Source organism: Hermetia illucens, chromosome 1 (genome assembly GCF_905115235.1).
Source record: "Hermetia illucens chromosome 1, iHerIll2.2.curated.20191125, whole genome shotgun sequence".
NCBI classification, from domain to species: domain Eukaryota; kingdom Metazoa; phylum Arthropoda; class Insecta; order Diptera; family Stratiomyidae; genus Hermetia; species Hermetia illucens.
The window spans coordinates 196,138,528-196,166,060 of record NC_051849.1 but is presented as its reverse complement, the minus strand read 5'-3'; the positions used below and the strand labels follow the sequence as shown (position 1 = coordinate 196,166,060).

Below are 27,533 nucleotides of genomic sequence, written 5' to 3'. Positions count from 1 at the left end.
TCACATTTGGACCAGTTTCACTAGTCAGCGCAACTGAAGTCGTGGAGGCAATAAAACGAATGACATCGGGGAAAGGCACAGGACCTGACGACATCGCATCTGAGCTCCGGAAAGCGAAGAGCTGGAACCCACCACTGTGGCTCAGTGAATTCTTTAATCGGGTTATTCAGGAAGGAAGAACATCATCTGACTGGCAAGAAAGTACCGCAGTTCCAATGTGCAAAAAGAAAGGTAGTCCAGCAGAATGTTCAAATTACCGTCCAATCCGGTTACTTTCCCATACCATAAAAATTTTTGAACGCGTTCTTGACAACGGTATTCGCGAAATCGTTGAAATAACTGTAAATCAATCCGGATTTGTCAAAAACTGCGGAACTACTGACGCAATACACGCTGCGCGGTTACTCATGGAGAAACACCGTGAGAAACATCGCCCTCTTTACATTGCGTTTGACCGTGTGCCACACGAACTCATCAGGTATGCTTTACGACAACACTTAGCGCCAGAAGAATTCGTGCGCTAGGTACAATTGCTCTACCACGATCCGAAAAGTAAAGTTCGACGTATGGCGGGTGTATCAAAACCGCTTCGTGTCTCTGTTAGTGTTCATCAAAGAAGCGCCCTCTCACCACTCCTTTTTATTCTTGTTATGGACACCGTCACACGGGATATCACTGTGAGTGGCATTGATCTGCCCAGAACTGAGCGATTTAAATACCTCGGATCAACGTTATCGGCCAATGGAGAACTACGTTATGAAATTGCTTGACGCATTAACGCAACCTGGATAGTGGCATCCCACAACTGGTGTTCTTTGTGATCGACGTATCAACGAACGTCTTAAATTTAAAATTTACCGCAATGTCGTCCGTCCTGTCGCTCTCTATGGTTCTGAGTGTTGGCCGACTACAAAAGACAATGAACGGCGTCTTGCGGTTATGGGGACGAAGATGTTACGGTGGACTAGTGGCGTCTCACGCTTTGATCACATCCGAAATGAAGATATCCGCGATCGTTATGGGGTTGCACCGATCGTGGTAAAATTGCGAGAAAGGCGTCCTCGATGATATGATCACGCAATTCGTGCCAACGAGAATTCACTTGCCAAGATTGGTCTGAACGTCGAAGTCGATGATAAACGACCAAAAGGCAGACCGAAACAACGGGGAGGGAACCTCACCTACTGTAATGCAGTTAAACACTATGGTGACGTGTTCTTTCACCTTTTGAGTTATTCATCACCGTGGACCGTCAACCGTTGGCGTCCTTCACAGCGACTGAAACAACATTGATTTGATTCGCTGGATGGTGATTTGGGGGCGGGGGGGGGGGGGGGGTTGGGTAGGGCTGACAACCCTACACGGAAAACAACATGTTACGAAGCCACAACAGGAGCCTCGGATAGGACGGATTTTAAAACGACGGACCCGGCAACGACAAAGGAACAACGATTGGCGCATTTTCTCATGGAAAGTGCGCTCCCTGTACAGAGATGAAGCTGATAAGCAGCTAGCCGATACCTTGTCCCAATATAGGGCTGATATAACAGCGTTGCAAGAGATGCGATGGACAGGGACCGGTTTCCTGGAGAAGAGCCACTACACCATATATTATAGCGGGCATCCAGTAAACCATGTGCTCGGAGTAGGTTTCTTAGTCAGCCAAAAAATGAAACCTGCTGTTATCGGCTTTGAAAGCATAAGCGAACGGCTATGCACTCTGCGCTTGCGAGGCAAGTTTAGAAATATAAGCCTCATAAACGTTCACGCCCCTACAGAGGAGACTGCAGAGTCGGAGAAGGATATCTTCTACGAGGCAGTAGTGTCCCAGATATGATATCAAAATCATACTTGGGGATTTTAACAGCCAAGTAGGGAAGGAGCCCGTATTCAGGCGATACGTTGGCTCCCATAGCTTACACGATAAAACAAATGATAACGGACTGCGGACTATTCAATTAGCAGGGTCACACGAAATGGTTGTTGGAAGTACCTGGTTTGCGCGGAAAGCGGTCCACAAACATACGTGGGCCTCTCCAGACGGGACCACTTTCAACCAAATTGACCACGTGTTGATCGAACGCCGCCACCTCTCAGCCTTGATGAATGTCAGAACATATAGGGGGGCCAATATAGACTCGGATCACTATCTCGTTGGCATGGTGCTCCGAGCTCGAATAACAATACCACCTAGAATCCCCTCTGACAATCAGGTGAGAGTGAACACTGAAGCCATCCACAACACAACCCTCCACGACACCTATAAGAGGGAAATGGATGCCACAATAACCGCAGTCAACAGAGGACCTGGAGATGAAGCATCAACTAATGATCTTCACAACCACCTGAAGAACGTTATCATGGATACGGCCACAAATATACTTGGCCCCAGCCGCAAAAGGAGTCGGAACGGCTGGTTTGACGATGAATGTAGGCTAGCAACGGAACGGAAGAATGCCGCATACCGAGTAATGTTGCATTCTCAAAGAACGCGGGCACGCGCAGAGACTTATCACGAACTCCGTCGAGCGGAGAAGCGACTTCACAGACGGAAAAAGGAAGCCTGGGAGAACCAACAAGTCTGTGAACTAGAAAAGTACAGGGAGCAACCGCACCAGGCGCGGAAGTTTTACCAACAAGTCAGCAGGATGAAGCCTTATACACCTCGATGCTCATCCTGCCGAGACAAAGAGGGAAATCTGATTTCCGACAGAATGGGCATATTAGAGCGATGGGTTGAGTACTTTGATGAGCTACTGAACAACCAGAACAACGGCGAGTTGGAGGTCCCGCCAACTGAAGACGACGGACAAATACTGCCACCACCAAGTTTAGGAGAAACAGTCCGTGCAATTCATCGGCTAAAAAATCATAAGTCGCCAGGAGCCGATGGAATTACAGCCGAATTGGTTAAATATGGAGGCGACCAGTTACACCAAGTGGTTCATCAACTTGTGCTCAAGATATGGGACAGCGAATCAATGCCTGACGATTGGCAACGAGGCATAATCTGTCTCATACATAAAAAGGGAGATATCACACAGTGCAGCAATTATAGAGGTATCACGTTGCTGAGTACCATCTATAAGATATTCTCCACTATCTTGCTAGGCCGGATAGCCCCATACGCACAGAACATCATTGGCCCATACCAAAGAGGCTTCACTCCAGGCAAATCAGCAACAGATCAGATTTTCTCTCTGCGGCAAGCGATGGAAAAACTGTTGGAATATGGACAACAGTTGCACCACCTGTTCATCGACTTTAAAGCCGCCTATGATAGCATAGCCAGGGTAAAACTGTACACGGCCATGAGAGAATTCGGTATCCCGACAAAATTAATAAGACTGACGAGGCTGACCCTGACCAACGTGCGAGGCCAGATAAAAGCAGCAGGATCACTCTCAAGACCATTCGACATCAACAACGGTCTACGACAAGGGGATGCGCTATCATGCGTCCTCTTTAACCTGGCCCTCGAGAAAGTGATCCGTGATGCTGAGGTGAATGCAAGAGGTACGATCCTCTTCAAGTCCACCCAACTACTGGCCTATGCTGACGATATCGACATCATGGGAAGAACCACCCGAGACGTACAAACTGCCTTCATCCAGATCGAGCAGGCGGCGCGAGATCTTGGGCTGCACATCAATGAAGGCAAGACAAAATATATGGTGGCAACGTCAGCACCGAAGACGAATCAATCAACAACATCAAACCGCACTGGTCAAACACAAACACGAACAAGAATAAGGATAGGAGAATACAACTTTGAGACCGTTGACAATTTCTCCTATCTAGGGTCGAGAGTCACAACCGATAACAACTACGATGATGAAATCCGCGCACGGTTGTTGTCAGCCAACAGAGCCTATTTCAGCTTACAAAGACTGTTCCGCTCGAAACGTCTCACCATAGGGTCAAAGCACTTACTGTACAAGACTATGATCTTGCCAGTCCTCATGTATTCCTCGGAAACTTGGGTTCTTAGCAAGAAAAATTGCGAACTCTTGGCCGCGTTCGAGAGAAGAATCCTCCGAAGAATTTTTGGCCCCCTACATGAGGATGGACGATTCCGTAGCCTACACAATGACGAAATCTATGAGCGATTCCATGACCGTCCGGTTGTGGATAAAATCCGGCTCAATAGGTTATGGTGGGCGGGTCACTTAATCCGTATGGATGAAGATGATCCCACCCGGAAAGTCTATAAGGGCAATATCTATGGTAGGAAAAGAAGACGAGGCAGACCCTGCCTAAGATGGAGCGATGGCGTGGGCCAGGACGCCAGACAGCTTTTAGGGATATCGAATTGGTGGACCTCGGCGCAAAACCGGGATGTCTGGAGTTCCTTATTAAGGCAGGCCTAGACCGGATACCGGTTGGTGCGCCGTTGATGATGATGATGATGGATGGTGATTTGAAAGCTTCGTTAGTTCATTCAGATTAGGCCTTTGACCGAGCAAAATGGTGAATACCGATAAAGACGTGGTGATTCCTTTTCTGAGCGGGACAAAGGTTGAAGAAGAAGATTACATTACATTGCCTGCCTCGCTTGGAGGCACATTTATATATAATATGTATGTCTACTGACATATATATCTAAAGGTAATAGACCTCTCAAAGACCGTTCCGAGATTGCGTTGACCGTTGCGACTTTTGCGTTGACTTTTGATAGAGAAAATCAACTTTTCGAAAGTCCGCAGGAGAGTTGCACGACATAACCAAGAAATTGCACAATACCTTACTTAAAGGTCTTTGAACGTTCCTTCAAACTGGCATTGATAGATAGTATGTTCTTCTTAAAGCATTTTTCATTTATTAAAGCTATCTATGCACTTTAATGTAAAGCAGACGATTAATCATTGACATTACTGTAAATAAAAATCACCGTAGGTTTGAATATATGCTTAATAATGGTTGGTATATGCAATATTAATCGAATATTTTGTGTATTGAAAGAGAGATGGTATCTGAATCGGAAAACGAAATAAAAGCCGTTACAAAATAGAGAATATATAGTTTTGTTGACGATTACATCTTTTTTGCATTAAATTAAAGCCATACTATCCGCAGCTGAGTTAGTATTGGAGTAGTTTCTGACGATGTTCGAAGCCAATTTTGAACTTTTATCCATTTTCCGCACTATTTCGCCGTCCCAGTGGAAATACTGGTTTTTCTTCAGCAAAAATGCATATTGTTGAACTTGTCACGATTATTTTTCACCATATTGTTGTATTTCCACTTGTTCGAATCGGAACCACTGGGTTTTTCTGTCTTACCGCTGGACGTCGAGCTAGGGGTCGTAGTCGTGCTATTTTGCGTTCCTGTTGGTTTCCAGCTCTTGTTTGTGTATTTTGGAGATTGTTCTTTGAAGCCCATCTCGTCCTATGTTCAGATACTTTTTTCAAGGAACGAACGCAATTTGAGTGAGAACCTGTAGTTCTAGAATGTTTCCAGAGTTACCAGTCCGAGAGCCTTTTCTCGATGAGAGATGTTTCAATATGCTGAAAAATGTCAGAGGACAGTTTAGTATGATATTGGGTATGTTACCTAGATTTTTGCCACATACCTGAATGGTTTCAAAATGTTACTTCTTGCCACTGCACGTCCACTCATTGACACTAACTAAACATGCAATGAGATGCACTAGATCACTGCTAAGCGAATGCTTCGACAAATTCCTCAGATAGTACTAATACTTGGCTACTTCAGCAATTCCGTTTAAATACTGGCGTGCATGGTATTTTCCTTTAGACCGGTTACTAGCATACAGATGTGCTATATATACATCTTGCTCAGATACCTTGTCCGTTTATATACCCTCGTAATACACAGTAGGTATATCATGGTGATGTGACTTTGTACAGATACGTTCGCCACTAGTTTTCTCTGCACTCTGCCTTCCTCGGCGCTATAAGGCCAAACATTTCTGACTCAATCACGACTTGAAATTTCATCATCTTCTATGTTTTAGTTGTTTTGGAAACCGCTTGGTAACGTTGTAGATAAAATGGGATTAAATGAGAAAATTCTTGATTCCCAGTCATTTTAGGACCTTTTAGGGGAATCAGTTAAAGTTTTATTATGTGTGCTTGGTTTACCAAAAGTAAATTTTTACCTGAGCCGTAGCTTCTTCCCATTCATCAATTGCTTCATTTACGCTCAACACCTGAAAAGGACCTTACTGAATTCATATCAGCCGACTCACTCATTAGCCGTTCAAGAAAGTATCCTTTATTATCAAACAATAATTTATCCCTCTTAGGCTGGGCAGCATACCTGCGCAGAGGTTTCCTATATGCATGTTCAACCATTAAGCTATATCAGTCGCATTAGGCTTGCCATAAACGATACTCAGGAATTTCAGAAGTATATCTTTTGGGAATATTTCAAAACTTCGTTTGAATTGGAAGGAAGACACTTAAAAAACAATTTCCCTGAAATTAAAATTAAGGGTAGATTTACCTGCTGTAACGATTTACCTTTTTAACGAATTAAAGAAAGGCCTCATTTTTCCCTGGGATATCTAAACTACTTGCATCAGCAATGCCAGCTTTTTCTGCATACATCCCAATTCAAATCTCAGGGACTGATTTTTACCTGTCAATTATTCTGGGCTCCTTATTTAGTAACCCTTCCTAAGTTTCCCTCTATTTTGAGAGGTACGGTGTCTTCATTTTTAAGACAACAATTTTTCAAAAGAGCGTGGACTCATATACATTTTTTATAAGCTGGCTTGTGAAAAACTTCTCAGACCACCCTGTGTTTAGTTTAGAACTTGACAAATAGGGCGCAGCTTTATAATTTGGTAAGTATCTTCACTTAGTCAGAAATCTTTCAACAATTACATTTGGAGCTATTTTCTTAGCGTTCTAACAGCTTCCACCTTATAATTTTGCTTTTTTCACTGCTCACAGTTTATATATGCCACTTTCTGCTCTGAACATGCAAATCTAACTAAATTCATATCTCTAAACACAGGTGATAAGAATAGACGGTTATTTTTGAAAAGTTCCTTTGCCGAATGATAAGACTTTAATGCCTAACTAGAGTCTATTAGTTAACAATCTATATAAATAACATACAACATGGGTATATGCAAAGAAGACGAAAGAATTCGAATAAATAATATATAAACATAAAAAATAATACGCTTCTTTCGTATATCGTTGAACCCCTAACTAAGGCATAGCAGGCCAACTATGCTGTAGTGCTATCACCTTCGATTTGTACTCATTCTCATCTATATTCATTCACATAGTCCTAAAGTTACTCCTTCATCAGCGGCCTTGCAAAAAATATGCCACTGAGACTATCTTCCTCTGGAATATTGAACTAGCACACCTTGTTGATGCGTCTAAGATAAGAATGAATAAGTAAGGCGGTCGAAGGGTAGTATAGATCAAAGGGCGAAACATGGATTAGCACCCACGATGGAGCATAAAACCTGGCAAACGCCTCCTGGACCAATATCCACAGCTCAGCAGCTCTGTAATGAACCCAATGGAAATAGGAGGAGCAGACGATCATCCTAATTAGCCAAGAACGACCTAGAGGGAAGAGCTATCCCGGAAACCCAAAAAGTTGGCGAAATTGACTGTAAAGATCCGCCCGCAAAAATTGACGCTTCATCAAAGTGCTCGGTCGACACGTTCTTGCATGCCTCTGTGCTAGCGAGGCTCGGGAATATGGGGTGTCCTTTGAGCGCTTTGATCCCTCACGTGCCATTAATACAAGATTAACGTGTCAATACCGGGGCGTGGGTCCACACCGGATTTCAAAATAGACAGGAAACGAAGGAATTCGACCGCGCGCGTAAGTCTCCGGACCCGAATGCCGCGACCGAGAGGGAAGATCCATGGCGGATCACAATCCCAATCATGATTTCTTCTCTCTCTTCTCTCCGGCGCGGCCCCTGAGGTTCCCTCCCATTCTTGACATCCTCAGGCCAGTATTTCGGAGGATGTCCCTAAGAAGGTTTTGCGGGGTCAAGGAGGAAGAGAGAGGGAGGAAGTCCTCAAACCAATAAAAATTATTCATATGATATATTGATCTACTCAAAAAAATAAATATATAAAAATAAAAGAAAACTGAAAATAATAATATACAAACTAAAAGGAAAATTAAATTCAATCAAAGAGAAAAAAAAAAAATTAAAAGAAAAAACAAATGAGATCCTATAAAAAAAAAATTAACACTTACACGTTGATTCACTCCCAGTTTGGCGTGGTGTGTATTTATGGTGATGCTGATTCTGTTTGTGGATTCTAGATATTTAGAACATTAAAATATGAATTCCGTAATTATATAATCTACTACTTTATTCTCTTCAAGATACTAAAACTCAACCGAATTTTCCTTTAAAAAAAACCCTTTGAGAGTTCGTGGTTGCTCCTACGGCTGGTTTTTGATGCGTCGCGTTGCGTACGGTTAGCAATGAACCACGCTTCTTGCACTACCAAACTCTTAACCAAAATCTCTTAAACTACTCGCTGTTCCGGGCACAGATCAAAATTGCCTTAATCCCCTTCTCGCTCCAGCCTTAGCCTTCGCACTTTCTGTGCCAGCTTCTTGGATTCGCACTGGGATTTTCTCAAGATTGGGCTGCGAAAACGACACTTTTGGTTTGCATTGTGATATCACCGGAATAATTGTAACACCAGAATGTCCACCCATCACTGGAATATCAACGGTATTCACATCAACTTTACATGAGTCAGAAATGAATTTTCGAGCAAGGACAATATCCAAAGTTAAAACACCGAAGAGACGACGGTGATAGTACTTTCCTTTGAATTTTAGAACTTCTGCGGCAATTGGGACACATGAGTTCACAGGATTTGTAATAATCACAATTAAAGCCTTTGGACAATTGTCCGCAATGGCAGAAGTCAAATCGCGAACGATACTAGTATTGTTGTTGAACCAATCACCTCGAGTCCTTCCAGGTTTACGTGGAACACCCGCTGGGATAACAACTCCATCGGCACCTTTAAAACAATCAGCAACTTGCTCTGCTCCAACGTATCCCTTTACACTCCTGTTTCTGTCGATGTGGGAAAGACTCAGGACAGGAGCTGCTCGATCCCATCAGATGCTCCAGCGAAAATTCTTCGAACGTTACATCCCGTCATTATGGCTGTCTCCGGTGCCAATCCAAAACTTTCCTCCTATCTCACCCGCCAGTCCAGCTGTTCAACCAAGAACCGCTCCTCATGCCGCTACTTTCGCCTTGAACTCTGTTGAGTTCATGTTGCAACGACATGCGCGTGCGCCTGCGGATGCGGAAAATCATTCACCTCTGTCACGATTAATTCGCCCGAATGCATTCAATAATTTACAATCTGCGGCGAACATTAGGGGAATTGCACATTCTGAAATGCATTATTTAAGCAAATTAATTCAGAAAGAGGCGACTGAGATTCCGCTTCCGTCGTGAAGCCGCGGTCACTACAGCTCTACTATCACACCCTATCTCCACTTCCACGTGGTGATCGCTGGGAGTTTTTTCTTAACGAAATATTTCAGACGGAGAAGGATGAAGGCGAGTCTCCCGTACCGAGAAACTGGAAAAATTGTACCAACTGATCTTCCAGTTTGGGGGTTGGGTAGAACTGACAACCCTACATGGAAAACGAAATTAGGAAGCCACGGAAGGAACCTCAGACAGGACCACAACGACCAACCAGGCAATGAAAACGGAATACTGATTTGCGCATTTTCTCGCGCTCCCCGTATAGACCGATTGCTTAGCAGCTAGCCGATAACCTGCCGTAATATAAGTATGTAGACAGTGTTACACGAGATGCGCTGGACACGAATTTCCTGGAGAGAGCCACTACACCATACATTATAGCGGCAATCCAGTAAACCATGTGCTCGGAGTAAATTTCCTAGTCAGCCAAAAAATGAAATTGCTGTTATCGGGTTTGGAAATATAAGCGAAAGGCTATGCACTCTGCGTTTGCGAGGCAAATTTAGAAATATAAGCCTCATAAACGTTCACGTCCCCACAGAGGAGACTGCAGAGCCAGAGAAGGATATCTTATACGAGTTGAGCAGTTGAGCGGAACTTGCAGCCCTGTCCAAAGTATGATATCAAAATCATACTTGGAGATTTTAACAGTCAAGAAGGAACGGAGCGGTACCTCGGCTCCCATAGCTACAATGATAACTGACTGCGAATTATTCAGTTAGCAGTATCGCACGGTTAGCGTGGAAAGCGGTCCACAAACATACATGGGCTTCTCCAGAGAGGACCACTTTCAACCAAATTGACCCCTGTTGGTTGAATGATGAATGTCAGAACATATAGGAGAGTGGGGGGGCAATATAGACAGGTTGGCATTGTGATCCAGGCTCGAAACTCAACACCACTGTGGCGCGGCAGGATTCGCAGCATTCGAAAATTATTTCGAACGTTGCGAATGCGAACAAATAGATGGCGCGGAACTCTCCACTTTTTTAGAACTCGCCACGGGAGTGGAGGACTAGCGGTGAGAAACCCACACCACCTACAATCCTTTCTGACAATCAGGTGAGAGTGAATACCGAAGCCCACCCACAACGCAGCCCTCCGTAACACCTATAAGGGGAAATGTATACCGCAATAACAGCAGCTAGCAGATGTCCTGGAGATGGAGTATCAAGAAATGATCTTCACAACGTCATCATTGCTACGCACGCGGACATATTTGACAACAGCCGCGAGAATAGTCGGAACGGCCGGTTTGACGATGAATGTAAGAACGCAAGAATGCTGCATAGCAAGTAATGTAGCATTCTCAAAGAACGCGGCCATACGCAGAGACTTATCATGAACTCCGTCGAGTGGAGTGGCGACTTCACAGCCGGAAAAGGAAAGCCTGGAAGAACCAACAGGTCTGTGAACTCGAAGAGTGCAGCGAGCAACCGCGCCAGGCACGAAAGTTTTATCAATAAACCAGCAGGATGAAACCTTATACACTTCGATGCTCATCTTGCCGAGACAAAGAAACCAGAACGGGGGAGCTGCAGGTCTCGCCAACTGAAGACGACGGACAAATGGAAGAAACAGTCCATGCAATTCATCAGTTTAAAAACAATAATTCGTCAGGAGCCGATGGAATTACATCCGAATTTTAACCAATGGAGGCGACCAACTACAACAAGCGATTCGTCAACTGATGGTCAAGGTGTGGGACAGCGAATCAATGTCTGACGACTGGCAACGACGCATTATCTATCTCATACGCAGTGCGGCAATTATCTTGCTAGGCCCAATTGCTCCATATGCCCAGAGCACCACTGGCACATTCCGGAGGAGCTTCACTCCAGGCAAATCAGCAACAGGTCAGATTTCCTGTCAGCGGCAAGCGATGGAAAAACTGTTGGAATATGGACATCAGTTGCACCATCTTTTCATCGACTTTAAAGCCACCCATGACAGCATAGCCAGGGTAAAACTGTACATGGCCATGAGAAAATTCGGTATCCGGGCGAAATTGTTAAGACATATTAGACTGATCCTGACTAATGTGTGAGGCCAGATAAAAGTGAGGCCAGATATCATGCGTCCTCTTTAACCTGGGCCTGAAAAAAGTGACCCGTGATGCTGAGATAAATACAAAAGGTATGATCCTCTTTAAGTCCACCCAACTACTGGCCTATGCTGACGATATCGACATCATGGGAGGAACGACCCGAGACATCCAAACTGCCTTCACCCAGATTGAGCAGGTGGCGGGAGATCTTGGGATCAATAAAGGCAAGATAAAATATATGGTGGCAACGTCAGCACCGGAAACCAACCAACCAACAACATTAAACTGCACTGGTCAAACGGGAAGAATAAAGATAGGAGAATACAACTTTGAGACCGTTGATAATTTCTCCTACTTAGGGTCAAAAATCACAACCGATAACAGCTGAACATGATGAAATCCGCGCACGATTGTTGGCAGCCAACAGAGCCTATTTCAGCTTACAAAAATTGTTTCACTCGAAACGTCTCACCATAGAGTCAAAGCTCTTACCGTACAAGACAATGATCTTGCCAGTCCTTATGTATTCCTCCGAGAAGGGGGTTCTTAGCAAGAAAAACTGCGAACTCTTGGTCGCGTTCGAGAGAAGAATCCACCCAAGAATTTTTGGCCCCCTACATGAGGATGGATGATTCCGTACATAACGACAAAATCTATGAGCGACCTTCTGGTTGTGGATAAAATCCGGCTCAACAGGTTGCGGTGGGTGGGTCACTTAATTCGTATGGATGAGGATGATTCAGCCCGGAAAGTCAATAAGGGCAATATCTGTGGTAGGAAAAGAAGACGAGGCAGACCTTGCCAGAAATGGAGCGATGGCGTAGGTCACGAAGCCAGACAGCTTTTAGGGATACCGAATTGGTGGACCTCGGCGCAAACCCGGGGTGTCTGGAGTTCCTTATTAAGGCAGGCCTAGATCGGATACCGGTTGTTGCGCCGTTGTTGATGATAATGTGGAACCGTATCGAAAGTTTGAAAAAAAAGATATTACGTAAATGCTGTGAACGTAAAACTGTAAATTGAGAATAAAAAGATATCGGCGATGGCCGAGAAAGAGGATCCATTATGAATCAATGTCTTTCCTGTCTAAGATTGACTGGAAGTTCGGTCTTTAAACTTTCCAGCTTACCTCGTGTCATAATAATAAACAAACGTTTAAGAAAGACAGAAAGATTTCAAATTTATTCAATTTAAAGCTAATAATAAACAGTCGGCAAACCGGAATGGGCTTTAAGTGCTTCAAGTATGAAGGATTTTGAGATAATTGATATCTTCATTTGATATACCACATGATTACATTCGGTGAAAAAAAAATACATCCCCCTTTTGCCTGTGTTGGGCCTTCCTTTAAATTGAAGGTACATAAAAGGATCTTACTTATCCAGCGTTGGTGGTTTTACACAAAACCTTTTATATATTTTTTTATTCGATTGGCTTTTCAGTACTGCACATAAAGCTATTATACTATGGCAAACGAGAAACAAGTCTGAAACCGCAACCTCGGTGCTTTAGGTATGAAAGGTTTTACTAATTTTTATGTTGGAATATTTGGATACACGTTGGTTCCAAACATACACAGCTCGTAGTGTATGAATATAGGTTGAATATGTGGCGCAGCAGGGTTAGCAACATTCCAAATTTATTTCGAATGTTGTTAATTCGACACACAGATGCCACCACCGGTGTTCTCCGTGGCGTAGTAGGCCTTGCAAACTGATTTGGCATTTTAAAAATTGTAGAAATAATTGAAAAAAGTGGATTGTTAACCATCGACCGGACTGGTCGACTTCATTTGTATTTTGTTTAAAACTAAAATAATAATTGTAAATACAACTTGCAAAATAAATAAAATGTTTTAAATTGATGACTCCGATTAGGAACGAAGAGAAAAGGCAGGTTTTGTGTCTGCCGTCGTCAAATTAGGGTCAGCTAAAATTCGGTACACCTGCGTCCTCGACTCATCTCGCATCGTTTAATTTAGCTATTGTCATGTCTCTGGACAATAAAGACGCGGCAGGCCCATCGGACCCTCAAGTGACTGCCCTCGCTGTGCGCGTCCGAGGCAACTCGGAGCTGTGGTTCGTCTATCTGGAGGCGCAATTCCAGATGTCCGGAATTGCAGCGGACGCGACCAAATTCAACCACGTCATTGTGGGCCTGGATGAGGAGACCATCCTCCTGGTGGCAGAAATTGTCAAAACGGCCTTCTACAATGTACCAAAAATGGAGCTAAGCTGGATCACTTGCTGGCAGGTTTGACGTTGAGCGATCGAACTCCCAGCCAATTGCTTCGCGAAATGAGGCAATTGGGTGGGAGCAAGATCGATGACGACTTGCTGAAGTCGCTCTGGCTTCGGAAACTTCCGGAGAGCACCGGGCGGCGTCGACATCGGATGGCGAGCTCGCTCGCGGTCTACCGCCCGAAAAGGGCGATCGGGTAGCAGGTCGTCAGGACAACCTATGGACCCAAGCATTTGTTCGTACCATCGTAGATCCGGCGAAAAAGCACTCCGTGATGTAGTAGGCCTTGCAAACTGATTTGGCATTTTAAAAATTGTAAAAATAATTGAAAAAAGTGGGTTGTTAACCACCGACCGGACTGGTCGACTTCATTTTTACTTTGTCTAAAACTAAAATAATAATTGTAAATACAACTTGTAAAATAAATAAAATGATATAATTAAAAATATCCCCGATAATCAATTCGAGATAGTACTGGCATTTTATCTCTAGTAATTTGATGCGAACGAAGCAACTTGGATCAACTATAAATTTGTTAATAATAGTGGGATTTCCACAAAACTTTCCAGAATGATGCTTCTTACTTAAACTGGTATTTCGAGTGAAAAAAAATGTTGCACCCAACTTTTGCTTTATGGGGCATCAGCCCTTGCGAGATGACATGATCAGGGTATCGCGGAGTTTCCGGGTGTCATCCAACTTGGTCTCGAATCGAAAAGTTTTCGCAAATAAAGCAGACATAAGAGCTTCTTCGCTTTCTACACATCGCCATCTTCCGAATTCACCTTCACAACCTATCCCTGTGCGGCTGATTATGTAGTTAAATTTCATTATACATCGGCGGGAAAGAGAAAATTCTGCAAAAATAAAACACTCGCATAAATGATTTAAATACAATAAAGTAGCAGACAATAGTCGAATTTCTACTTTAATTTAGGAACCGTGCACTTATTTATCCGCTATCGGATAGTACGATTTCCACCAAACTTTTCAGCAGGTTGCTCCATATTAAAGTCTTTTGGGAATTACCAGCTGAGATTGATTTGATTTGTTTATGTAAATACGAAATCTGGCGTTCATAAGGTGAGAGTTGTGAGTAGCCTGCTCTACTTAAGTTTCTAGCAATTAGCTAACTTTTAGGGAGTAGATCGCTTCCGTAGAAAGAAAAGATAATTCAAAGTTCTAATTCCAGGCAAGCCTCTGGAGGTTTGCACCGCCACAGCCTATACTAATACAAAATTCTACGGGTTTTGGATGAACGTAGGAGGATTTCGCAATAAATTTTAGAAATATGTTAACATACTATTATTAACTTTATTTTAGCAGATATCAGTATGAATGGTATTTTGCAGCCTTGATGTCATATGGGTGCAACATCATGATTTTTTTCAGATTTGTCTGGTAGATGGTTTCTAAGCAGGGCTCCTTAATTTAAGTTACCGCTTTATGATCGTTTCACTCCCCTGTTTCCAATTGGCTTTAAAACTAAAAACTGAATCTGAACCAATCGAGACCTCTCATTTGAAACATCATATGACTGAATTCGGAAAAAAAATTTACACCCCATTTTTGCATATTTATGAAACCGTCCTCATACGCTTCCGGATCCATGTGCCTTTGGTGTAACACCTATATAAGGTTTGGGAATTTCCAATACAATTTAGACCAAATTCCCCAACTCCAAAATTTAACCACTGATCAGCCTCTACACTATCTGATGTAATTTGTTGCTATTTGGTGAAACAATTAACTCACAGCTTTTATTCTCCTGATTTCGTTCCACCATTTTTTTTCAGATGTTTGTTACTCTTTAACGATGCCAGAGTTGTGTTGAAGCTTCAGGAAATGTTGTGTCTGTTGTTTTGCACATTCTGCGCTCGCACGTCGGCGTTTTGACCCGGGCGCTGTCTTTCCATAGGATCCCAACAGAACACTTTATTAAGCGACGGTAAATGAAAACAGGAGAGCGGATGCACCAGGGTTCTTCCAGGCACTCATTTTGGATCTTTTCTCTCACTGGAATGATACGATGGTTGGTGATGGGTGATAGAAAGCTGTTTCCCACTTTTCCCGATTTGTTGCTCTGATTTTGGCGGGAGAGAAAAACTCCGAGATTTGAAAACCTCACTAAAGACAAGGATGAAATGAGATATGATATTAACCGAAAACGAACAAAGGTCAAATTTCCCATGTAACTTAACTGCCGATACATTCCAGTGCGAACCCCTTGATGTTTAAATCCCGACCCTCTCCGTCCAGCTGAGGATCGGTCTTCGCTGCACTAATTTTCGCTTTCGTTGACTCCACCCATGATCATTGCATTTAATTTCGGCGGTAGTAAAAATTATTTCTAAGTATCATCGGCCAGATTATGGCAACAACACATTCCCATCCGACCCAGCCAACATTACAACGTTAGGTTTGCATTCAACAATATGCGGCCTGGGGAAGCTTACGTGCAAGCAAAACGGTCAGTCATCATTGAATTATTTAAATGAATAAGTTTTCGAGTTTTAGGGAAAGAAACAAGGTTGTGGGTTTTTATAAATAAAATAATAACAAGTCGGGAAACCGGAAGCTTGACGCTTCAGGTATAAAAGGTTTTGTGTTTCCCTATGTGAGGAGCATAACGTAGTTCTCCATTGGCTTATAGCATTGACCCGAGATATTTAAATCGTTCAGTTCTGGGCAGGTTACTGCCATTGCCAGAAATGAGCGATTTAAGTATCTCGAAGGGCAGGTTACTGCCATTGCTTGAACTCAGCGATTTAAATATCTCGAGTCAACGCTATCAGCCAATGGAGAACTGCGTAATGAAATTGTTTCACGCATTAATGCAACCTGGATGAAGTGGCATTCCCCAACTGGTGTTCTTTGTGATCAACGTATCAGCGCACGTCCCAAATTTAAAATTTACTGCAATGTCGTCCGTCTGCCACTCTCTATAGTTCTGAGTGTTGGCCGACTATAAAGGACAATGAACGGTATCTTCCGGTAATGGGGACGAATATGTTGCATTGCACTGGTGGCGTGACACGTTTCGATTACGTCTGAAATGAGAATATCCGCGATCGATATGGGTTTGCATCGATCGTGGAAAAACTGCAAGAGAGGCGTTTTCGAATTCAACAACCAGTATTGATCAGAACATCGAAAGCAATCGTACGCAACCAAAAAGCCGGCCAAAACAATGGTGGCTGGATGGGGATTTAAAGGTCTCGCGATTACATCCTGGTGAGGCATGTCATAAAACAAAATGATGAAACCGATCATCACGAGCCGACCCCGCTTGTGAACTGAAGGCTGAAGAAAAAGAAAAAGATGTGAGGAGCGACGAGTGCACGACAGCTCCGTGTAATATAGCTAAAAATTCCATTGCCCTCTATTTTCTAGAAAGCGATTTAAATAAATCATTTGATGGAAAGCCCTGTGTTGATAATGGTCAACCTCATACGCTTCAGGCTCTCAGTTTAATATTATTAGCGAATGAAAACAATTTAACCAACATCAAATATAAAAAAGGGCTAGGGAGAATTAGATTCTTCTTGAATGGAATTTTAATATTTCACTCGAATTTCAATTATTCTCGTTAATTATGACGTCAGCATCTTATTTGTATGGCTTAGAATGCTGTTAATTAGCACGAAATTGATAAGTTTGAACTGCTATAACTTTCCCACTAATAGTTGGATTTTCATGAAACTTGGCATGCGTATGCACGAGGCTGTCCTCTATGTCGGTGCAAAATTTATTACACTTAGGATGAACTTAAGGGGAGTTTTTTAGTCTATTTCTAACAGTTGATAATATACTATTAGTAAATTTTTTGAGCAGATACCGGAATGGGACATCTCTCGAAGATTAGATTTCACATAAGTGTTTTACACAAAACCTTAAAAAGGGCTGCAGATAAATAGATTCTTCATAAATGTGACTTTAATATTCCACGCGAATGTCAATTATTCCGGGTAATTATGACGTCAGCATCTGATTTGCATGGCTTTGGAAGCAGTAAACTCGGTGAAATTGCTAAGTTTGAACTGCTATAACTTTGGCGTTAATTGCCTGATTTCCATGAAATTTAGCACATATACGAAATATTGTCCCCTATGCTGGTACAAAATTCGGAAGACCTAGGATGAATCTAAGGGAGGTTTTTCAGTAAATTTCTAAAAAGTAGTAATATACTATTAGAAAGTTTATTTGAGCAGATATCGGAATGGGACATATTTTGAGGCCTAGATTTCATCTAGGCGCACCACCCTGATTTTTTTCGGATTTTTGGGTTGGGTAGTTTCCGAAAATGAATCCTGTCTCACTTCAAATGCGTACATTTTGACTTCTTACTCACGCACTTTGCAATTTATGCCACAACTAATGTCAGTTTCGGAAAGTACAAATCGAGACCTTTCATTTGATACCCTACACAACTATATCCGGTGAAAAAAATTTTTGAATCCAACCTTTGCATGTATGGGGAGCCCCCCTTTAAACTCCACCTAAATTTATGCCACTCACTGTATGCGTGGGATTTCATAGTTCCCATCTGTCCACCAAATTTCGTTCGGATCGATTTGGCCGTTTTGGAGAAAAATGCGTGTGACAGACAGACAGACAGACATTGAATCGATTTTAATAAGGTTTTGTTTTACACAAAACCTTAAAAATGAAAATTGATCACGCTAAAAAAATATTATTTTTCATATAAATGAATGTCGGGAGGAATGAGGAAATTGGAAGGAGTGTATTGGACAAGTTAACATGAAAAAATGAGGAAGTGCTGCATATTATTAAATGCACTCCCTTGTCAGATTGCCACTGAACATGTTGCAAAGCCACCGGCATCACAAGCTCCTTACTCTACTTGTGAAGGTTATATTGTTTCTTTCCCAGTACTGCAACTTGAAGAAAGTTGAAAAAGATATAGTATCCGTCAATTTAGTACAAAAGTACACATTCAGCATTTCTTACATTTTTTTAAAAATGTTCATAAACATTATAGGCGACTTCAATGCTATAAAAATTTTAAGTATGTACGGTAGAACAAGTTATCATGCATTCCAAGCTTTTCAGTAGTCGCGTAGTACTGATTTCCATGTAGCTTTAAAACTGAGATATTAGGAAATATCTTTAAGGATTTTATCGAAAAATTCGCACAAATAATCTTATATAAAATTATATTAATAGAAAGGGAAGACAGAATATAAAACCAGGGAGAAGAATAAAGATAGTAAAGATAACAGTGATGCAATCCAAAAATATCCTAAAGTCAATTTCCTACTTCATCACGCTATATCCGCATGATAGAAATGGAAGAGCTTTTTCTTTGTCTATTGCTGTTGTATTTTAAGTTTACGTAATATAATGTTTGCGCCAGGGGCTTCACCTTCAAAAAGTATGCTCTTTTCAGAATTACTAATGATGAGACTTGTCTAGACACTTTAACTAAACTAGTTAGATTGCTGATCATACGGTAGGTCAGGTCATCAGATATTCCACAAACTTTCAATCATGACTGAAAAAATCGACATGAGTGAATGATTGGGTGATGCATCTCCCAGCGCAGCACATTTCTTGTTACAAAGTTAATTTAAAGTAAGTTCCGGCTATTTTATAAAATCTTTTTATACATATCCGGTTAGGCACAAAGCATCTCTGTTTCGATATTCAACAAAAAGTATATTAACCTTCCTATCCCAGTAAATCAAATAGATTCACATAAGTTCCATCCACACACGTCATTCCAAGACCTACATAATTGCATCTTGATTGCAACTTCTTTACAAAATAGTAAAAAACTATTTTTTTATCTGGGTTGTTGCTAATGTGAAGTTTCCAAACTCGTTTAAAAAAACGCAAATGCCGGTTCCTCATTTTAATTTCAAATTTTTTGGGAAAAATTTTCCATAGAACTGTATCCAAGCTTTCGCTTGAAGTGCGAAAACCAGCTATGGTAGCCACATAAGATTGTTGCATCGGAAACTAAACACCTCGCAACACACCTTTTTCCAGCCTCTCAACAAGTCGAAGACGTCAGATGTAAAGAGTTACTCATCTCCAGGGGGAAGATCCCGTTCTTGAGAAATATGTAAATATTAATCGAAATTTTAATCAAAACTGGTTTAGTGACGGAATGGTTTGTTTTCGATGGTTTGAGACCCAGTTGCCGAAGGCCAGTATTTTCATAGAGAATAAAATAAATAATCTTTCGTAGAATGATTATTTCTCTGAAATACTTTGTATGTTAATATCTTTGCAAACGTACATTGTATGCACGTCAGGATAACGTATGGAAACCTTTTTGGGGCAGTTTGATAACGTTATCATTATTGATGACTTTGTTTATTTGAGTAAACAGACTCCGTACTTTCCATTTTAGCAGTGAGTAAGTGGACAAGCGCCCTTCATTAATTTTTTGCATCGCTGAACAGATTAGGAATTTAATATCACGAAAATTGTGAATTAATCAGCTCCCTTGTTGACCGTGAATGTACATATGTGTATCTTCGGTAGTTGAAATATTGCATTACTTCGACTTCAATTGTATATGGTGTCACCTTCGATTTCTTAATTTAGGATGCGCACATACCTTCCTGTGAACACTTTCGAAACGAATAGGCCAGAGTCAATGCAATCAATTGATGGGAAGACATGCGGAGAAGCAAAAGGAACTGCTTCAAACAGCTGTGTGATTATGCCGACATAAACCCTTGAGGCATATAGAGTACTAATGAAAAGGCTGCGGAATATGTGGAAGGATCGGTGACAACAACGCGCCAGGTTTGGATGGCATCCCCAACCGAGCTTTGAAACTGGTAGTGAAGACTAGGCCCGACTTTTTCGCCAACACCTTCAAGGCTCGCCTCGTCCAATGGAAAACCTGGCAAGCCACTTGGAAATTTGCCTGCTGGTTATAATGGGGAAGATGATGGGGAGAGTCATCTACAACAGACTCCTACCCATCGTCGAAGTCAGCAATGGTTTACCGGGACGCCAGTTTGGTTTCCGACCTGCTCAATCAACGGTGGATGTAATAAGCATGGTAGTAAACCTGGCAAAAGTCGCACTGATTTTTCGCGGCTGTGTGTGCTAAGTTGGGACTGGATGTCAAAAACGCATCCATTCGCCCAACTGGAACAGAATTAAAGGGGCATTGGCTGACAGGTGTCCCCGGGTATTTAGCGAATTTGATGGAAAACTACCTATCTACCTCTAACTACGCAGGACTCTCTGGTGCGGGGCTGATGAGGGCCCTAAAAAGTACATTGTCACAGCCGAGGTATTACAGGGATCGGTACTTGGTTCCCTGCTGTGGAATATCATGTATAATGAGGTGCTAGCTCTTCCTGTTCCAGAGTGGACTACGATTGTCGGCTTTGCTGATGACCTAACTGTGGTTGTTACAGCAAAACAACCAGAGGATGTGGAGGTCTACGCGATGGAAACAGTGAGAGTGGTTAAGTCGTGGCTGGAAAGAGCCAGGCTAACTTTGGCGGACGCGAAACGCAAGCGATCTTAATAACCAACCGCAAGAAAAATAACATTGTGAAAGTAGAAGTCGGTGGATATGGGGTCGTATTAAAGCAGACTATCAAATACCCTGGGGGTGATAATTTCCCCAAGATTGCGGCACTTGCAAAAATGTTGCTAAATATTGGCGGGCCGGACGTTGCTTCTAGCCGGAGTGGTGCAAAGGGTCGGTGGACGCACAGGCACATTCCCAACATTAGGGTGTGGCTTGAGCGGAAACTGTGAAATTAGGGTAATAATCTCGGGCGAGTGCAATGTTGACCACATTGTCTCCTACAGTGTACTGTAGTATTCCGTTACGGTCTTGAATGAAGTGCTCTAACATACTTTAAGGCCCTGATTCAATATGGATTGTTGCGCCAACGATTATTATTATTATTGAGCTGAAAAGCTGAAACATGGGAAGACCAATTACCTCATTACCCAGTTCCTCACGGGGCACGGTGGTTGCTACAGGCAGGATCTGCATGATTTGGATTGGATGACTTTCCGACTTGATGCGGTGGCATTCCGGACGATCCAGTGTATGTGATGTTTCACTATCCAAGATTTGCAATGGAGAGGGGAACCTAAACCAGGTGTTGGGAAGGAGCGTTAGCCCCGAGAACTTAGTTGCGGAGATGCTGCGGCCCGAGGAGAACTGGCTTACGATTTGATCGTAATCGAATAAATTCAGGAGGAATTGCTGAAGGAGCAAAGAAGAAGGAAAGTCGAAAGGAGGAGTAGGACGAATGCCTAAGGGAATTCTCAAACAATGAATTCAGGAAATCCAAGATTGGATAAAAATTTGATTAAGAAAATGTTTTTGATTTGGAAAAATTTTAAGTTTTTTTGAAAAGTTTTTAATGTCATTTGGAAAATTGTTAATTTCATCTGCAATATCGTTAATTTGAGGTGGAAATTCTATATATGCGATCTTAGGAGCAATAATATGGAAATCAAAGAGCAACGGAAGAACAAGTTAATGACAATCTGTAGGCTATCGACTGGTATCCGACGTCAAATCACGATACAAATCCCACTGCCACCAATGAGATTTAAACCGTGACCTTCCGGACGACAGCCTTGTGCTGTAACCACTCAGGTATCCGGACATCCATTCCTCCCTGTGTCCTTGGGATTATTTTGGAGCAGTATAGGAAGCCTAGTCCACCACTCTATATGATCTTGATCTTCATCAATTTCAAAAGGGCTATCGGCGGTGTTCACAGATTTGCATAGAGGTTAATAACTAAGAGAGTGACATATGATGGTGCAGAATTTTACGTTCTACGTCGAGGTAAAATCTCAGGGGAATATGGTGTTTGAAGGGTGGATGTGGGTGATGACATCTGCTTGGTCTCTTTGGTCAAATTGCCCTGGTTTTGGAAAACGGAGGCAAGCCGACTCGGACCGAAGAAAAATAGAAACAAAACCGAGATTCGCAGTGTGACGGGTCCATGCATTCTTTTTTCATTAATGGGTAAAAGCATTGTAGGCGTTGAGCAACTTATATATCTAAGAAGTGTTGTTTCTGCCGACGGCGACACTGAACTTATGTTAGTAGCACAGCAGCGGTGGCAGCAGATAAGCCACATATTAAGTAAGCGGGACAAATTATTTGCGAGTTCTACAGGGGAATACAAATAACTATACCAGGATGATCATTGACTGGCTTGTCCTAGAGCTACCTGGCATAGGGGCGGAGAATCAATTTTTTATGCCAGCTTCGAGAAAGTTTCTCGTCAACTCCTTCATCCAATTCACCATCTCCATTTTTACCTTCACCTCTGGTTAGAACCTCTCTTTAACCGTGTGCACCTTTAAGGAAGGGTCGGGGCATGGTCCAAAAAGTCTTATACAAATGAGTTCAAAAGTTAAAGGGATTAAAACGCAACACCGTCTCCGTCGCTAATAGTAAGATCGTGTTGCGTTTTCAACCCCTAAACTTTTCACAAGAAATATCGCAAAAAAGTACTTCCTGGAATTGATCGTGTGAGGTCTGGCATGGTCGTGCACCAGACAGCACCCCCAAAATACTCCTCCTTTCATTCTGAGAAGCCCTTTTCAATTGTTTTAAGGTCCTAAAGTATCTTTTCGCGTTGGGGTCTCACCCTGAGCCTAACGTTCTTAGGCCGAAATTGTGGTATAGAATTTATTTTGGAGGGTGAAAAGATGTGATACCGTTGATATTGTCTCTTGGTTTCATGCTTGCAATGTGCAACCCAAGTTTCATTTCTAGTAGCGAAGGAGTGTGAAAAATCCCCACCTTCGAGTTTGTTACCTTGTGCTGTTCTATCATTTCCTTTGGGACCTATCTCGCAGGGAGTTTCCAATTTCATTTTCTGGGTTTCTGTGATTGTTTGACGCAGCAAAGTTTCCCATTATCCCATTATCCCCCCATTATAATGATTTACCAAATAGTGACGAAGATTTCTCAATTGATGGGGGATTGGATCGACATTTTTCGTAAGAGACCCTCTTGGGTCAAAAAATTTCAACTTAATTAATCTCGTTTCGAAGGGAAGGAGGAAGACTACATGATAGTATTGGCAGAATGTCGAAAAACTGATTTCTAGTGGCGCGAAAACTCCGTTAAACTTATTTTTTGGACATGCTTCGTAGTTTAGAATATTATGCGTCGGGAACCAATGCATAATATTCTAATTCATATCGATATTCTTAAATAACGTTTTTCACAATTATATTTTAAGTTACCTCGATCGACAGTTGTACATAAATATATAATACACATACTTTCCATCACCTTCACTTCTTAAGACTTGCCTGACTAAACTTGGGAAAGTATATATATATATACATGGTTGCAATTGACACCTTGGCGGGGTATAGCGCGCCATCGTTCGCGGTTACCTGAAATGGTCTTCAGCTCCCCCAACGATTTCCTGAGATCTCTGCACTCCTCCTCTACTTTTCTACGCCAAATACCCTTGGGGCAGTCATCCTGGGAGAGTGGATTCCACTGCGTGGCGTAGCCCTTTCTTAATGTGCGACCTGTCTACTGCCATTTCCGTCTGTCGGTCACAGTCCGTCCAAGTGCCAGATCTGTACGTCGACCAAGCACTTCGTTTGTGATAGTATCATGCCAGCGTACTCCGATGATACGATGCAGATAAGTGTTCGCGAAGGTTTCGAGTTTTTGAATATCAATGGGGTTCACATTTCTGGTGCTACTCCCATTTAGCAACACAGAAAGAACACTAGAACAAAACATCCCAATTTGATTTTGGTGCTGAGATAACTGCATTTTCATATCTTAGACGAGGCTGCGATAGCGGGTCTAACGCTGCGTCGGGTAACATCCAGTTTGGCACCACCGTCGGCAGAAACCACGCTTCCTAGATATATCAATGGATCGGTCTCTCAATGCACTGCCATTAATGCAAATAGAGGGAGTGTGATGACTCGTCAAACTGAGAACCTTGGTTTTGTTGGTATCTATCGTCAGTACGACTCAACTTGCCTATCTTTACAGAACTATCTGGCCAAGGTCTATGGCCCAGTGAAAGAGAGAGAACAGATGACATTAGCATAGTTGAGGTGTTTGAGGCAAGATATCACCGTCCATTGTACTTCTCCACCTATTCTGGACAAAGCAGCATGAAGATAAGAGTCACCGATAACAAGACGAAATAATATTGGTGACAAGTTGCAAATTTAGCAGACTTCGTATGGAGCATGTGACATTCTGTGCTCTCATATGTCGCTCTGATAGCTATTAGTTTCTCCGGAATGCCTCTCCTGCGTAGAACACGCCAGTTACACTCCCTGTTCACACTGTCCAAAGCGAGATCGACGAAGAGCAGATGCAGCTAAGATTTAAATTCTGCACACTGTTCAAAAATGATTTGTAGGGTGGTGATGTGGTCAATGCAAGAGGATCCGGAGCGGAAACTAGTCTGCTCTCCGTCGATCAAGATTTCGGGGTGTTCCAGGATTATTTTTGCTATCATCTTTGCGACGGCAGGGAGCGCGCAGATATCCCTCCAATTGTCACACTCAAAACAGGTGCCTTTCTTTACAATGTTGACTATCATTCCCTTCTCCCACTCGCTGGGGAAGGTCTGAATTCTCAAAATTTTCGTACTAGGGAAGAAGCGGATCGGTATTAACTGCAGGTCTTTGAAGCCCAGCGACTTTATTCCCTTTGAGTGCAATGATGGCCTAAATGGTTACTCTTTTGCTTGGAGGAGCAGTCAGCATCGCGCCATACAGTCACTATGCATTTTATCAACAAGAGGAGGAAATTCACCGGATGAGATACGGTCAGGAACAAAGGTGAAGTGTTGATTCCACCTCTTCAGTTGTCTGTCATCGTGGCTGAGTAATCGACCGTTAACGTTCTTCACACGACCATCGAAAGATTTGCGACCACATGCAATCTTTTTCATGATGTAGTATACAATTCTGATATCATTGCGTTTTTATTTTCCACATCTCCGACCAGTAATAGTAAATTCCCTTTTATCATGGTGCACACTACAGAATTTCGCTCGTTATCGGAGTTTCAACGCGTCCCAGCATTATTCACAACGGTCAAGAAAGACGTAGCAGATAACCTGCTCAGCATTCGAGAAAAGAGGCAGATGGAAGGCACGTGAATTGATATTCTCAGGCCAATTACTCAGCAAGATAGCTTTCCCATTGACGAACGGCAACTTGATTATACAAATGGCCGATTTTGAACGTTAGGCCTCTCTTGTTGTGCATATCCAGGAGACAACTTCTAATGCCCACGTTCGCATTCAGATCATCCGTAACGATCACTAAACTGCATGTAATTGCTCGTAGAAAGCATCTTTCTCCACCATATCGAAAGTCTTGGACGGTGCATAGTTGCATAGCTGTCAGAAACCGGTTCGCAGGTCGAGATAACGCTCTTTGCGGTAGGCGTCAGAAACAAACCGACACTCGCTTTGCGTGTGCTACCACTTGGCTTTCCAAAGTATAAAGGGAGAGGAATACTCTCCAGAGTCTCATCATCTTACTTTGCTCAGGCCTAGAATGGCCAGTTTATATTTTTGAAATTCCCGCTCGAGTTGGAGAAAACGAGCATCCCGAGAACCCTCCCTACCGTTATCGAGAACCCTGCGCGCATTTTAGAAATCAATCGGTTTTCGATATTCCAAGGTCTTCGGCGTGAGATCAGAGTCCATCCGAGGCGTTGTTGATGTTTCGGTAGTAAAAAGGTTTCAAAATTTTCAGGTTGCTCGCCCACAGATTTCTATCCCTTTTAGTTGCCTCTTACGCTAATCAGGGAACACTTTGAGTGTATTCTTAAGCCTCAACTCACAGGGCCCGGCTACTGAGAAAATGATCCCGGTAATTTGGCACTACTACTATTCTGACAAATATTTTTTTAATATTATTCTAAATATCTGCTTAAATCTATCATTATCTAGGACCAAACTTAGCAACACAAAAATTGCAGTTACGTAACAAAGGAGGTAAACACCCCTTTTTTGTGCCACAAAAAAATTAAGTGCCATTTTCTTAGAATTATTCCAAGCACGTGAATATCTTTCGGCATGATCATAACATCTCTATAAAATATAAAATTTGCCACTACTTGAAAGGTTACCTTATTTAAATATTATATGTAAATATTGTCAAAAATTGGGCTTTGAAGGTGGAATACATGCCTATTTGGATTACTGTTCTGAGCAGAAGGAATGCATGGACGTCCAATTCACGCGACAAATAAATATATCTAAACTTTCTTTATTCTGGATATTTTTGCATGTGAGGAGTCACGTTGCGAGAAGCTGATCTATGATGTCACAGCCAGGCAAAACAAGTTTAAAAAAACAAGATTTTCGCAAATAAATACAAATCAATAAAACTGATTTAAATAATGAGTTGTTGCTTGTTTTTGAACCAGAGGCAAATGAGGGGAAAAACGGAAAGATGCTTTCCGAAACGAGATCAAAACCCACCTTGTGTACCTGCCTCGATCAACGTAACCAGCCCCGCGTATAAAAGCCAAGGTAAGGTGCAAAAATCGAATCATTCGCTAATCGAAATCTTAAGTGGATACAAGAAAGATATTCGTGAAGAAAACTAGGAAAAGTTTATAATTTTCATATTGGATTACTCAAGCATATGTGTCAATGAATAATCAGGCAGACACAAAGGAGAAGTTGTTAACAAATTTAAGGTAATTCCTTGCATTGCTTAACTTTATGGCCCAGTTACTTATCATTAATTTTCAATTACAGATTGTCGAAACATCTCTCG

The 27,533-nt window shown here is 42.3% G+C and overlaps 2 protein-coding genes across 2 annotated transcripts; both read right to left on the bottom strand.

Moving 5' to 3' along the window:
• Positions 1 to 5,256: 5,256 nt before the first annotated feature.
• Positions 5,257 to 5,772, bottom strand: LOC119656045. The gene is made up of 2 exons (XM_038062313.1): positions 5,573 to 5,772; positions 5,257 to 5,507 (listed from the first exon to the last, which is right to left on the bottom strand). The coding sequence occupies exons 1-2, from the start codon at positions 5,617 to 5,619 to the stop codon at positions 5,408 to 5,410; spliced, it is 147 nt and encodes a 48-aa protein (XP_037918241.1). The 5' UTR covers positions 5,620 to 5,772; the 3' UTR covers positions 5,257 to 5,407.
• Positions 5,773 to 8,511: 2,739 nt separating this feature from the next.
• LOC119647083 (malate dehydrogenase, mitochondrial-like) lies at positions 8,512 to 9,137 on the bottom strand. Its single transcript, XM_038047848.1, has 2 exons — positions 9,128 to 9,137; positions 8,512 to 9,080 (listed from the first exon to the last, which is right to left on the bottom strand). The coding sequence occupies exons 1-2, from the start codon at positions 9,135 to 9,137 to the stop codon at positions 8,512 to 8,514; spliced, it is 579 nt and encodes a 192-aa protein (XP_037903776.1).
• Between the last annotated feature and the right edge of the window lie 18,396 nt (positions 9,138 to 27,533).

Coding starts and splice junctions, on each gene's coding strand:
- LOC119656045 (XM_038062313.1), bottom strand. CDS start 5,619: ATGAGTGGACGTGCAGTGGCAAGAAGTAACATTTTGAAACCATTCAG. Junction 5,508..5,572: donor AACATTTTGAAACCATTCAG/GTATGTGGCAAA, acceptor GACATTTTTCAG/CATATTGAAACATCTCTCAT.